This window comes from Microcaecilia unicolor, chromosome 5 (assembly GCF_901765095.1).
Source record: "Microcaecilia unicolor chromosome 5, aMicUni1.1, whole genome shotgun sequence".
In the NCBI taxonomy this organism is placed as follows: Eukaryota; Metazoa; Chordata; class Amphibia; order Gymnophiona; family Siphonopidae; genus Microcaecilia; species Microcaecilia unicolor.
Genome location: NC_044035.1, coordinates 218391807 through 218406898, shown reverse-complemented (window position 1 = coordinate 218406898; position 15092 = coordinate 218391807). Strand labels below are relative to the sequence as shown.

At 50.1% G+C, this 15092-nt stretch overlaps 1 protein-coding gene across 3 annotated transcripts in view; it reads left to right on the top strand.

The window, feature by feature from the left end:
* Window positions 1-15092, top strand: part of RSPH1 (radial spoke head component 1) — a 246673-nt gene that overhangs the window by 210520 nt on the left and 21061 nt on the right. For 2 of the 3 annotated variants that reach the window (XM_030203781.1, XM_030203779.1), the window contains exon 8: window positions 4705-4981. In XM_030203781.1, the coding sequence (XP_030059641.1) occupies window positions 4705-4981 (277 nt within the window). Of the gene's footprint in view, window positions 1-4704; window positions 4986-15092 lie in introns of all 3 variants that reach the window. The other variant, XM_030203780.1, reaches the window with a different exon arrangement.

Sequence of the window (15092 nt, the reverse complement as noted above, 5' to 3'; positions counted from 1 at the left end):
ACCCAGTTAAAGAATTCAATCAGATTCATTTAGCACAATTTACCTTTGGTAAAACCATGTTGTCTCGTATCTTGTAACCTACTGGATTCCCGGAAATTCACTATCCTTTCCTTCAGCATCACTTCCATTACTTTTCCAATAACCGAAGTGAGGCTTTCCAGCTTCTTCTCTGTCAACACTTTTGTGAAGAGGCACCACATCCACTGTTCCCAATCCCACAGAACCTCCCCCGTCTCCAAGATTTATTAAACAAATCTTTAAGTGGACCCGCCAGAACCTCTCTGAGCTCCCTCAATATCCTAGGATGGATCCTGTCCAGACCCCAGATTTTCAGTGCTGATGAATATCCAAAGCTACTTCTGCCTGTGGCTGTCAGCATTTAAAAAAAACACTAATTGCTAAGGGCTGAATGTCGACTGGTATGTTTTTAAAGCTTTAAAAAATTTTAGATAAGACATTTCCAGATGAATGTAGAAAGGAAGATTTATACATAGGAAATGAGCTGTAACACTGAAACTACAATGTCAGGCTTCATCAGATCATACTTGTACTTTAGAACGAAGGGCACAGGTGAGCCTATAAGGAATGAGAAGTTTAAAGAGAAAAAGTGGACAACCAGAATAAAATGATTGGTGCACCAACATGAGAATCTTAAAAGGGATATGATAAACAATTTGGAGCCAGTGTTCAATACTGAGAAGTGGTGTGATTATTAAATTTTTTACACCATAAAGAAGTTTAATGGAAGTATTTTGAATAAGTTGAAGCCTTCTAATTTGGGTAAGCCTGGAAAAGAGAGTTACAATAGTCTAGACATGATAGAATTAATAAATGAATCACAAGATGAAGTGCAGATTATTTCAAGAAAGGACAAATGGTATGTAATTGGTATGTAATTGCCTAAGAATGAAAAAAGTTTTTTTTCACTAGCAGTTTAATGGAGTCCTTAGGAAGAAGAATATTCCCTTTAATAGTAGGTACAAGGGTTCCTTGCTGAAACATGCACCAAGTAAATATGACACCTTCTGTCTTATCTGGAATCAACTTCAGATGGCAATAAGATCAAGCTTATCAGATAGCAAGGAAAGAAATTCCAATGTAGGTAGGTCAGATGGGACCAATATTTGGATGTCATCCTACTATATAAATGAAGAGTGACTGACGTGCCACACATGCGCAGAACAGCGCACCTGCATGTGCGGCAGGTCACAAAATTCTCCCTACACTATTAGAAGCAGTAAGCGGCACTTAGAGGCCTTAGTCCTAACCACACCCACATCCTACGCCCGCAGCACTTTTACAACGCGAACAAAGGGGACAGAAAGCCAGTTACCAACCGCCCCAGCGGCTGGGATCGCCGGCCTGCCCCGCCGAGGTCGCTACCGCTCCCCCCTGAGGTCGCCGCCGGCCCCCCTCCACCCGGGCCCTCTCCGTTGAACTTATAGCACTTCACCTCCGAAAGCGCAGCAGGCAGCAGCAGATCACCTCCCTTCGGCCTTCCTTCCCTCCCTGTGTCCCGCCCTCACCAAAGTTACGTCACACGAGGGTGGCACACAGGGAGGGAAGGAAGCCCGAAGGGAGATGATCTGCCGGTGTCTGCTGCACTTTCGGAGGTGAAGCGCTGTAAGTTCAACGGAGAGGGCCGGCAGCGATCTCGGGGGAGGGGGGGAGTGGCGGCGACCTCGGGGGGAGGGGCGGTGGCGAACTCGGAGGGAGGGAAGGGGCCTGAAACTGGGTGGGTGGGAGGGAGGGGGGCCTGGAACTCAGAGGGAGGGAGGGAGGGAGGGCCTAGAACTTGGAGAGAGGGAGGGCCTGGAACTTGGAAAGGGGGAGGGGGCCTGGAACAGGGACGGAGGGGCCTGGAACTTGGAGGGAAGGAGGAAGGGAGGGGGGCCTGGAACTCGGAGGGAGGAAGGCCTGGAACTCGGAGGCTCTCTCAATTCACTCTCACTCACTCTCTCTTTCACACAGACACACACACACTTTGTCTCTATCGCTCTCTGAACTCACTTTCACACTCTCTCTCTCTCTTTCACATAGACACACACACACTCTCTCTCTCTCAGTCACACACACACACACACACACAGAGCGGGACAGCGATGCCGGGAATGGATCCCAAGCACGTCGCTCACACACACCACACATACAGTGAACTCATTGAAGTCCAACAATAACACACCATACCCCATATAGGTTACAGGAAGATGTATGGGGGAGGGGGGGCAGGCGACTCAAAAACGAGCCCTGCTTTGCTGCCTCAAACAACTCTGTCTCTCTCTCTCTCTGAACTCACTCTCAAACACTCTCTTCTCCCTCTTTCACACAGACACACACACACTTTGTCTCTATCTCTCTCTGAACTCACTTTCACACTCTCTCTCTCTTTCACACAGACACACACACTCTCTCTCTCTCTCTCTCTCTCTCTCTCTCTCTCTCTCTCTCTCTGTCACACACACACAGAGCGGGACAGCGACGCCGGGAATGGATCCCAGGCACGTCGCTCACACACACCACACATACAGTGAACTCATTGAAGTCCAACAATAACGCACCATACCCCATATAGGTTACAGGAAGATGTATGGGGGAGGGGGCAGGCAACTCAAAAACGAGCCCTGCTTTGCTGCCTCAATCAACTCTGCCTCTCTCTCTCTCTGAACTCACTCTCACACACTCTCTTCTCTCTCTTTCACACAGACACATACACACTTTGTGTCTATCTCTCTCTGAACTCACTTTTTTTTTATTTGTACCCCGCGCTTTCCCACTCATGGCAGGCTCAATGCGGCTTAGGTACTTATTTGTATCGGGGGCAATGGAGAGTTAAGTGACTTGCCCAGAGTCACAAAGAGCTGCCTGTGCATGCAGTGGGAATCGAACCCAGTTCCCCAGGACCAAAGTCCACCACTCTAACCACTAGGCCACTCCTCCAGTTTTCATCTATTGATTAATAGTACTTAAAAATAGTCCTAAGAATTTAAACGTTTCAGGATGAGACTCTTTTATTTTAAAGAAGAATTGAATATCATTGGTATATATCTGATATTCCACCCCAAGCCCTCCTAACAACACACAAAGTGGTCATAAAAATAAATTAAATAGTGTAACAAGGCAGATCATTGTAGCACCCCACAGTTCATCTGAAAAAAAATGAAGAACGAGCTTGACCTCTTGAAACACAAAATTGACGTGCATTCAAAACTGAAGAGAACCACTGCATTTGGAGGAGTGGCTGTCCATTGTACTGCCTACTGGTGCCTTAAGGGACACTCAGATGGCATACACCTGGATCTACTGTAAGCAATACCTCCTACACCGTTGCACTCATACTGTGGGCACATATGTGGAATGAGTACATGTGTACTTCTGGTAGTACTGCTGAGCTAGGATGTGCCTTTGTAGGATGTGGCTAGCTCACATGCACCATGTGCACAGGTTCTAACCTCTTTCCTTCTCCCTTTCCAAAACCCAGTGCAATGTTTCTGTGAGTAAGTGTAGCACCTATATCCATGGCCCATCTGATATAGCACACAATGCTCATGTCATCAGGTTTCATATAAGGTAAAGATCTCACACTTAGAAACATAGAAAACAGAGGAAAATATAGGCAGATAAAGACCATATGACCTAACAAGTCTGCCCATCCATGCCATCTACTCTCCCTATCACTCCCTTAATAATAAGTACTTGTCCCACGCTCTCTTGAGTTCAGATACTGTTTTTGTCTCCACTTCCAACGGGATGCCGTTCCATGAATTCATCACCCTTTCTGTGAAGAGGTATTTCCTCAAGTTACTTCTGAATCTATCTTCTTTCACCTTCATCCCTTTGCCCCCTCATTCCAGAGCATCCTTTCAATTGAAAGAGACTCACCTCCAGTGCATTTATGTTGCATAGGTATTTAAATGTCTCTATCATATCTCCCCTCTCCTGCCTTTCTTCCATTTTGAGATCTTTAAGTCTGTCCCCATACTCTTTATGACAAAGATCACTGACCATTTTAGTAGCCGCCCTTTGGACCAACTCCATCCTGCTTATATGTTTTTGAAGGTGCGGACTCCAGAATTGTACACAATATTCTTACCAGAGTCTTATACAGGGGCATCATCACCTCCTTTTTCCTACTGACCATTCCTCTCCCTATGCACCTAATCATCCTGTGTTTCACCATCACCATCACCTTTTCTACCTCTTTGGCTAACTTAAGATCATCACAATATGATCAAACCCAAGTCCTGCTCCTCTTTTGTGCACAAAAGTTCTTCACCCCCTAAAGTGTACTGTTCCCTCGGGTTTTTGCCGTCCAAATGCATGACCCTGCATTTTTCAGCATTAAGTCTAAGCTGCTGTATTCGTTATTTATTAATTTCATTTTAATTTACTTCTGATTTATGGATGTATATATTTGTACTGTGAAGTTTTAAATGATATATTTATTATTTTAAAGTATTATTTGTCATTATTTATAGTTTTAACCCTGATTTAGATATTTTCAAAACATAGCCATATTTCTGATTTCTGAATAAAGTGTTTGTGGATTTGTATCCTGGTTCCAAAGAATGTATTTAAGCCGTCAATTAGCATGATTGTTTAAGTAGAAATATAATCCTGCATAGTCATGTTTTAATATTTTATCTTTTACCACAGCACTTGTCTTTTCTTAACTGAACTTTTCTGCTCTTTCTGTTTTTGAGACAGATGGAACAAATGAGCCACAATCCATAGACTTGGAGGAAAAGACAGAAGTTTTAGAAACAAAGGAATCAACATCTGTTTTACCTGATGCAGTTCCTGTTTTACCGGATGCAGTTCCTATTTTACCGGATGCAGTTCCTGTTTTACCGGATGCAGTTCCTGATACAGGAGAATTACATTCTGAATTACTAGATGCAGTTTCCCAACCTCAGATATTATCTCTTGAGACACCAGCTGTGGTTGAAGAGGATTCCTTGCCTGATACTGAGACAGTTGAAAAGTGAGTTAAGAAAGTTTTTATGAAAACAAAAGGTGGTGTTTCTCCGAGGACAAGCAGGCTGCTTGTTCTCACGACTGGGTGACGTCCGCGGCAGCCCCCACCAACCGGAAAAAAGCTTCGCGGGACGGTCGGCACGCAGGGCACGCCCACCGCGCATGCGCGGCCGTCTTCCCGCCCGTGCGCGACCGCTCACGCCAGTTCCTTTTTTTCCGCGCCTGGAGAGAGTCGTGCTTTGCCGCTCTCTCTACTTCAGCCGCCGGATTCTTGTGATCGCGTATACGCGGATCGCGCTTCGTTTAATTAATTTCCTTTTAGTATTTTTCTGTTACAAAAAAAAAAAAGAAAAGAAAAAGACTGCGCGTGTGGAGCACGCGCTCCCCTTTTCCCTCGCTTCCAGCGGGGACGCCTCGTTGCGGCCTAGTGGCCGCTCGGTCGGCTAGTTTTTTCGTGGTGTGATTTTAGCCACCATTGCCGACTTTGACTTCGCCGACGCGATTTTTCCGTCGATGTCCTCGAAGGTCCCGAGTGGATTTAAAAAGTGTGGTCGCTGCGGCCGGCCGATCTCGCAGACCGACACCCACGCTTGGTGCCTCCAGTGCCTCGGGCCGGAGCACAATCTCAAGTCGTGTGCGCTGTGTCTCGGTCTCCGGAAACGGACTCAGGTTGCGAGGCAAGTTCTGCGGGACCGTCTTTTTGGAACTTGCGCCGGCCCCTCGACGTCGACCTCGACGGCATCGGTATCGAAGGCCGGATCTTCGGTACCGGTATCGATGCCCGAGACATCGGCACCGATGGCAGCGACCCCAGGAGAACAGGTCCCGTCGGCCCGCCGGTCCGCCGGTGAGAGTGGGGTTGAGAGGCCGCGTGGGCTGTCGGCCCCGGTCACTCCCTCAGCTCGTGAGCCACGGGACCGAACCCTGTCGGACCCGGTACCTCGAGACCGAGGGGGATCGACCTCCTCCTCCTCCATGCCCTCCGGCGCCGGTGACGTGCACCGGAAAAAGGACAAGAAGCGCCGTCACCGGGAGCCCTCGGTGCACCCTGAAGGGGAGTCGACGCCGAAGCGTCATCGTAGAGAGGAGAGATCTCCGTCGGTGGTGGAGGTACCGACGCGTCGGGGTTCCGGCACCTCGGTGCCGTCTCCTGGCCCCCAGCAGCTTCTGGCACCGACACCCTTACCGGCCCCACCGCCTTTCCCGGCAGCGGGCCTGGACGAGTGCCTCAGAGCCATCCTTCCGGGGATCCTGGAAGGGCTGATGCGCCAGGCTGTGCCGGCGTCGGGGGTGCTTGCGCCCCCGGCGCCGATGACTGTGGCGCCGGCGAGCTCTAGCCCGGCGCCGGGGCTGTCGACACCGCCGCCGCTTGCGGTGCCGGTCTCGACCGCCACGCAGGTGGAGTCCCCGTCGACGTCGATGGAGGGAGCTCCGTCCCCGCCGGCGCGGGAGTCCACCGCTCGACGACACCGAGGCCTCGGTGCCTCGACGTCGAGCCGGGCCCGGTACCGGACTCAGCTACATGAGCTAATGTCCGATACCGAGGATGAGGACTCGTGGGGGGAAGAGGAAGACCCGAGATATTTCTCCTCAGAGGAGTCTACGGGCCTTCCCTCGGACCCCACGCCGTCACCGGAGAGGAAGCTCTCACCTCCTGAGAGTCTCTCCTTTGCCTCCTTTGTGCGGGATATGTCCATAAGCATTCCCTTTCCCGTGGTCTCTGTGGAAGAGCCGAGGGCCGAGATGCTCGAGGTCCTCGACTATCCATCACCACCTAGAGAGTCCTCCACGGTACCGCTGCACAATGTCCTGAAGGAGACGCTGCTTCGGAACTGGGTGCGACCACTAACTAACCCCACCATTCCCAAGAAAGCAGAGTCCCAGTACAGGATCCACTCTGACCCAGAGCTCATGCGGCCCCAGTTGCCCCATGACTCAGCGGTCGTGGATTCTGCTCTCAAGAGGGCACGGAGTTCGAGGGATACCGCCTCGGCGCCCCCGGGGCGGGAGTCTCGCACTCTGGACTCATTTGGGAGGAAGGCCTACCAATCCTCCATGCTCGTGACCCGCATCCAATCTTACCTGCTCTATATGAGCATCCACATGCGGACCAATGTGCAACAGCTGGCGGACCTGGTCGATAAGCTCCCGCCGGAGCAGTCCAGGCCTTATCAGGAGGTGGTCAGGCAGCTGAAGGCGTGCAGAAAGTTCCTGTCCAGGGGGATTTTTGACACCTGTGACGTGGCATCTCGTGCTGCGGCCCAAGGTATAGTGATGCGCAGGCTCTCATGGCTGCGTGCCTCTGACCTGGACAACCGCACCCAGCAGAGACTGGCTGACGTCCCTTGCCGGGGGGATAATATTTTTGGCGAGAAGGTCGAGCAGATGGTTGACCAACTGCATCAGCGGGAAACCGCTCTCGACAAGCTCTCCCACCGGGCGCCTTCAGCACCCGCCCCCGCGGGCGGGCGTTTTTTCCCGGGCCCGGCAGGCTGCACCCTATTCTTTTGCGAAGCGTAGGTACAACCAGCCGGCCCGAAGGCCTCGTCAGGCACAGGGACAGCCCCAGCGCGCTCGTTCCCGTCAACAGCGTGCGCCTAAGCAGCCCCCTGCGCCTCCACAGCAAAAGCCGGGGACGGGCTTTTGACTGGATCCATGGGAACATAGCCGCCCTACAAGTGTCCGTACCGGACGACCTGCCGGTCGGAGGGAGGTTAAAATTTTTTCACCAAAGGTGGCCTCTCATAACCTCCGACCAGTGGGTTCTCCAAATAGTGCGGTACGGATACGCCCTGAATTTGGCCTCCCTGCCTCCAAATTGTCCTCCGGGAGCTCAGTCTTTCAGCTCCCATCACAAGCAGGTACTTGCAGAGGAACTCTCCGCCCTTCTCAGCGCCAATGCGGTCGAGCCCGTACCACCCGGGCAGGAAGGGCAGGGATTCTATTCCAGGTACTTCCTTGTGGAAAAGAAAACAGGGGGGATGCATCCCATCCTAGACCTGAGAGGCCTGAACAAATTCCTGGTCAAAGAAAAGTTCAGGATGCTTTCCTTGGGCACCCTTCTGCCAATGATTCAGAAAAACGATTGGCTATGTTCCCTGGATTTAAAGGACGCATACACTCACATCCCGATACTGCCAGCTCACAGACAGTATCTCAGATTCCGCCTGGGCGCACGGCACTTTCAGTATTGTGTGCTGCCCTTTGGGCTCGCCTCTGCCCCACGAGTGTTTACAAAGTGCCTCGTGGTGGTAGCGGCCTACCTACGCAAGCTGGGAGTGCACGTGTTCCCTTATCTCGACGATTGGCTGGTCAAGAACACCTCGGAGGCAGGAGCCCTCCGGTCCATGCAGTGCACTATTCAACTTCTGGAGCTGCTGGGGTTTGTGATAAATTACCCAAAGTCCCATCTCCAGCCAACTCAGTCTCTGGAATTCATAGGAGCGCTGCTGAATTCCCAGATGGCTCAGGCCTACCTTCCCGAAGCGAGGGCCACCAATCTCTTGGCCCTGGCTTCGCGGACCAGAGCGTCTCAGCAGATCACAGCTCGGCAGATGTTGAGACTTCTGGGTCATATGGCCTCCACAGTTCATGTGAGTCCCATGGCTCGTCTTCATATGAGATCTGCTCAATGGACCCTAGCTTCCCAGTGGTTCCAAGCCACCGGGAATCTAGAGGATGTCATCCGCCTCTCCACCAGTTGCCGCACTTCACTGCTCTGGTGGACCATACGGACCAATTTGACCCTGGGACGTCCATTCCAAATTCCGCAGCCCACGAAAGTGCTGACGACGGATGCATCTCGCCTGGGGTGGGGAGCCCATGTCGATGGGCTTCACACCCAGGGTCTGTGGTCCCTCCAGGAAAAGGATCTGCAGATCAACCTCCTGGAGCTCCGAGCGATCTGGAACGCACTGAAGGCTTTCAGAGATCGGCTGTCCTGCCAAATTATCCAAATTCGGACAGACAATCAGGTTGCAATGTATTACGTCAACAAGCAGGGGGGCACCGGATCTCGCCCCCTGTGTCAGGAAGCCGTCGGTATGTGGCGTTGGGCGTGTCGGTTCGGCATGCTTCTCCAAGCCACGTACCTGGCAGGCGTAAACAACAGTCTGGCCGACAGACTGAGCAGAGTCATGCAACCGCACGAGTGGTCGCTCCATTCCAGAGTGGTACGCAAGATCTTCCGAGAGTGGGGCACCCCCTCGGTGGATCTTTTCGCCTCTCAGACCAACCACAAGCTGCCTCTGTTCTGTTCCAGACTTCAGACACACGGCAGGCTAGCGTCAGATGCCTTTCTCCTTCATTGGGGGACCGGCCTCCTGTATGCTTATCCTCCCATACCTTTGGTGGGGAAGACCTTACTGAAGCTCAAGCAAGACCGCGGCACCATGATTCTGATAGCGCCCTTTTGGCCCCGTCAGATCTGGTTCCCTCTTCTTCTGGAGTTGTCCTCAGAAGAACCGTGGAGATTGGAGTGTTTTCCGACTCTCATTTCGCAGAACGACGGAGCGTTGCTGCACCCCAACCTTCAATCCCTGGCTCTCACGGCCTGGATGTTGAGGGCGTAGACTTCGCTGCGTTGGGTCTGTCTGAGGGTGTCTCCCGGGTCTTGCTTGCCTCTAGGAAGGATTCCACTAAAAAGAGTTATTTTTTCAAGTGGAGGAGGTTTGTCGTTTGGTGTGAGAGCAAGGCCCTAGAACCTCGTTCTTGCCCTGCACAGAACCTGCTTGAATACCTTCTACACTTATCAGAGTCTGGCCTCAAGACCAACTCAGTAAGGAATCACCTTAGTGCGATTAGTGCTTACCATTATCGTGTGGAAGGTAAAGCCATCTCTGGAGAGCCTTTAGTCGTTCGATTCATGAGAGGCTTGCTTTTGTCAAAGCCCCCTATCAAGCCTCCTACTGTGTCATGGGATCTCAACGTCGTCCTCACCCAGCTGATGAAACCTCCTTTTGAGCCACTGAATACCTGCCATCTGAAGTACTTGACCTGGAAGGTCATTTTCTTGGTGGCAGTTACTTCAGCTCGTAGGGTCAGTGAGCTTCAAGCCCTAGTAGCTCATGCTCCATATACTAAATTTCATCACAACAGAGTAGTGCTCCGCACTCACCCAAAGTTCCTGCCGAAGGTGGTGTCGGAGTTCCATCTTAACCAGTCAATTGTCTTGCCAACATTCTTCCCCAGGCCGCATACCCGCCCTGCTGAACGTCAGTTGCACACATTGGACTGCAAGAGAGCATTGGCCTTCTACTTGGAGCGGACACAGCCCAACAGACAGTCCGCCCAATTGTTTATTTCTTTCGACCCTAACAGGCTAGGGGTCGCTGTCGGGAAACGCACCATCTCCAATTGGCTAGCAGATTGCATTTCCTTCACTTACGCCCAGGCTGGGCTGACTCTTGAGGGTCATGTCACGGCTCATAGTGTCAGAGCCATGGCAGCGTCAGTGGCCCACTTGAAGTCAGCCACTATTGAAGAGATTTGCAAGGCTGCGACGTGGTCATCTGTCCACACATTCACATCACATTACTGCCTCCAGCAGGATACCCGACGCGACAGTCGGTTCGGGCAGTCGGTGCTGCAGAATCTGTTTGGGGTGTAAATCCAACTCCACCCTCCAGGACCCGAATTTATTCTGGTCAGGCTGCACTCTCAGTTAGTTGTTCTTCGTAGGTCAATTCCTGTTGTTTCCTCGCCGTTGCGAGGTTCCATTGACCTGGGTTCTTGTTTTGAGTGAGCCTGAGAGCTAGGGATACCCCAGTCGTGAGAACAAGCAGCCTGCTTGTCCTCGGAGAAAGGGTATGATACATACCTGTAGCAGTTGTTCTCCGAGGACAGCAGGCTGATTGTTCTCACCTACCCTCCCTCCTCCCCTTTGGAGTTGTGTGTTTCATCTTTTGCTAGTTATTCAACTGGCGGGAGCGGTCGCGCACGGGCGGGAAGACGGCCGCGCATGCGCGGTGGGCGTGCCCTGCGTGCCGACCGTCCCGCGAAGCTTTTTTCCGGTTGGTGGGGGCTGCCGCGGACGTCACCCAGTCGTGAGAACAATCAGCCTGCTGTCCTCGGAGAACAACTGCTACAGGTATGTATCATACCCTTTATTTGTATATCTATACATAGGAACTTGGGAAATGAGAAACCATCATCTTCCTATCTAAACTGTAAGCCATAATTCAATGGGGGCAATAATCAGCTGGTGGCGGTCAGGGGGACGGGGGGGGGGGGGGGCGCAGAGGGGGACCGGGGAGAGAGCCTGTTGTTAAACATTTACCAGCACACCACTGTTCCCAGGTAACTCCCAGCTCTGCCCTGACACCATCCCCAGATCACCTTGACACTAACCAGATAGTGCCATGGTGGTCTCCACTGTTCCCTCTATACTGAGCGGGAGTCCTCTATCTTCAGTCCTGCCAGAGGAGGGGTGCTGTTTCACTATCACATGTTCAATAATGAGGCACAGGCAAGCTCTGCAGGACTCCAGGGAATTTGCCTGTCCTTAGCCATTGAAAACATAATACTGATGCACTACCAACCATTGGCAGCAATGCAGCAGGAGAACTTAGAGGGAACAGTGGTGGTCTCCCCAACTTTTCAGCAGCAGATAACCAGATAGTGCCACAGAGAATCCATGAAATATCTAGACAGCTGGAGATAATTGGGTAGGAGCCTCTCCTGTCTGGTTATTTCCTGCTGAATAGTGGCAACAACATTTCTATCTAATATGAACTGGGGGAATACAGTTCAGAAACATTTTACTAAGGTGCGCTAATGGATTTAGCATGCACTAATTATTAGCGTGCGCTAAATGATAAGAAGCCCTATGAGCATCTTATCATTTAGCATTGGCTAAATCTGTTAGCGTACCTTAGTAAAAGGACCCCTTTATTTGAAATCTTTTTATTAATATAAATCATGGAATGCAGAACATGTACATTATAAATGGTCAAAAAATAATTTATGTTTAAATCATTTTTATTGGTTATCAGAAACATTACCAAAATCCATATTCAACATGCTAATAACATTGTTACTTTCTTCCCTTCCTCCACCCAATTTCCCAACCCCCTCCACCCTCCCTTACTTAGAGCAATTCTACCACACAGTCATAAATTAAGTCGTGCATCTTTAATTAAGGATTTTACTGTTCGCTGCTGGCTGTAATGTGTCCCAGAATCGACTCCATGTCTGTTGTAGGCGCCTGCCTTCTATGGAAGCAAGGTCTCTAACTCCACATCTCTCCATTTTCAGCAGCTCAATCATGTGTGTTCTCCACTGACTCAGAGAGGGTCCTCCCAGTTCTCTCCAGCATAATAGTATAATCTTCTTCCCCGTTAAAACTGTCCTCTGCAGAAAACTCCGAAATCCAGGCAGAGTGGGCCTTGCATACTTGCACACATTAAACAAAATCAGCGGCTGAAGTGACACTCTCCGATCCCAGCACTTTCTGACTTCCCTCAACAACCGTGTCCAGAAGCAGAGCACCCGCGGGCATGACCAAAACATATGTCCCAGCGTTGCCGGATCTTTTTTACACTTCGGACATGCCCCTAAGGCTCCAAATCCAGCCCGATGCGCCCTGTAGGGTGACACATACATTTGTAATGCAAATTTATATTGCAATTCCCAACATCGTATAAATGGAGAATTATGCATTATAGACAGTAGAAAACTCTGAAACAAGTTCTCGGTCACCTCAACCTCCAACTCTGTGGACCACATCTGTGCCCACCTCTTATAGTCCAGATCCTCAGTGGTGTCTTGTAAGTATCTGTGGTGGAATCGTAGGGGAACAGTATTCTGGGAGCCCAGCGTGAGGGCAGTGTTAAGCGTGTCTTGCACATCCTCGCAGAGATTAATCCAGCCCAATAAGGAAGCATAATGCTGCACCTGTATATTCGCAAAAAGGTCCGAAGATGGCAATGAGAACTCCTGTTGTAGTGCTGCAAAAACTCTCATCTTAACCTTCTTCATTAAGCAACTGATACAGATAGTGGATTCCCATCATTTGCCAGCGGGCGAACATCCGCAACGATGTGCCAGCCGGAAAGTCTGGGTTCCGATATAATGACAAAAAGGGGGTAGTCGCTGCTGAGAAACCATGTCTTTTACACAGCCATCTCCAAGCTGCTCTAGCAGATAGGACAAGTGGATTCTTGCAAATCTCCACTTCTGATTTCTTCTTCATCGTGTGCAGCAACCAACTTAGGTGTGTGTTAGGAGAGACAGAAGACTCTACCAGAGTCGCTGAAAAGTTGTGATTCCCTGTTAGCCAATCTCGCATATGCCTCATAGAACATGATATTGTTAAGTACCTAATATTCAGCAATCCCATTCCCCCATGTGCCTTGGGCTTTTGCAGGGTTCTCATAGGGAGTCGAGGACGCCTGCCCCTCCAAAGGAACCTCTGTACAATCTGATGTAACACCCGCTCCTCCCTCTGCCTCAAAAACAGCAGTAGCATTTGGAATAAATATAACCACCGCGGAGCCACCATCATATTAAACAGCGCAATGCGTCCTGATAAGGAAAGCGGGCAGGCTCCCCAGAGTTGTAGAGTGCACCTGGTCTCAGTCAATAATGGTAAAACATTCATCTTGTACAACAGTGACAAATCAGTCGGAACAATGACCCCCAAATATTTCAACTGTTCATCTGCCCATTTTAGTGGGACTTGTCCCCGCCAGTCTCCCTGAACCTCAGCACCCAGTGGTAATGCCAATGATTTAGAGAGGTTTAATTTAAAACCCGTAAGCTCCCCATATCTGGCAATCGTGTGAAGAAGGCACTCTAATGAGGGCTGAGGTGTGTCTAACATTATTAATACATCGTCTGCATATGCAAGGATTTTTAGTATATGTTCCCGTATCTGCACCCCCTGAATGTTCTCCGTTGCCCTGACTTCACATAGCAAGGGTTCCACGGAAACCAAAAACAGTAGCGGTGACAACGGGCAACCCTGACGGGTCCCTTGCCCTATTGTGAACTCACCTGTCCTAACCCCATTAACCAATATCCTGGCTCTTGGCAATGTGTAAAATGCCATAATTGCCTGTAAATACCAGCCTTGCACTCCTACCCCACGCAAAATTTCAAACATAAATGGCCAGAGCACTCTGTCGAAGGCTCGCTCCGCATCTAAACTAATTACCATCCTTCTGGTTCCCTCTCTAGAAGCCTGCATCATGGCCACTATTAGTTTCCGTACGTTAAGTACCGACTGGCGCCCTCTTACAAACCCTGCTTGATCGTCCTGAATAATCTGTGGCAGAACAGGGACCAACCTATCCGCCAAAACATGGGATAGTATTTTAATGTCCACATTTATCAGAGATATAGGCCAATAAGAGCCTGGCTGTAACAAGTCACATCCTAAGTATTAAGCTAATCAAGGCTGCGTTCGCATATGGGGGGAAAACCTCATCCTCTGCAACTGAGTTATATAAATCTAACAGCAGGCCTAGCAGCTGATTGTGGAGTATTTTATAGAACTCCCCAGAGTACCCGTCTGGGCCCAGCGCCGAATGTAGCTGCAGCACCTTAATGGCGCGCTGAAGTTCTTTTGCCGTTAGCGGTGCGTTAAGAGATTCTACCACCTCTGCAAGAAGTTTCGGCATGCCCGATTTATTCAGGTACTCTCGTATAGAAGCAGAAATTTGCTTGTTACACCACTACATATGATAACCCACTACTATCTGACCAACTAGAAGCTTTATCGCCTTTCTCTCCCTCTTCCCCCATATATAAGGTTTCAAAATGCACTTTAAAAACCTTCGCAATCTCTTCCAGGTTAGTAGTAATCCCTCCTGTGCACGTTTTTACCACCGATATGAAGTGAGGCCTACGGGCCCCTTTCACTAATCTCACTAACTGCCCACCTATTTTATCTCCATGTTTATGAAATCTGTATTTTCTGTATACAAGGGAGTGAGCCATGCGTTCATGTAACAGACTATTCAGCACTATTCCGGCCGCCATAAGGGAGTCAAACAAGGCTGGTGTAGGTGTACTAATATATTTCTTCTTCGCCTCTCTGAACTGTTGTTCCAAAGCTATAACCCCCTGCGCAATACAATTTCGTTTGCTCACATATGCGATTATGTCTTCCCTTAGTA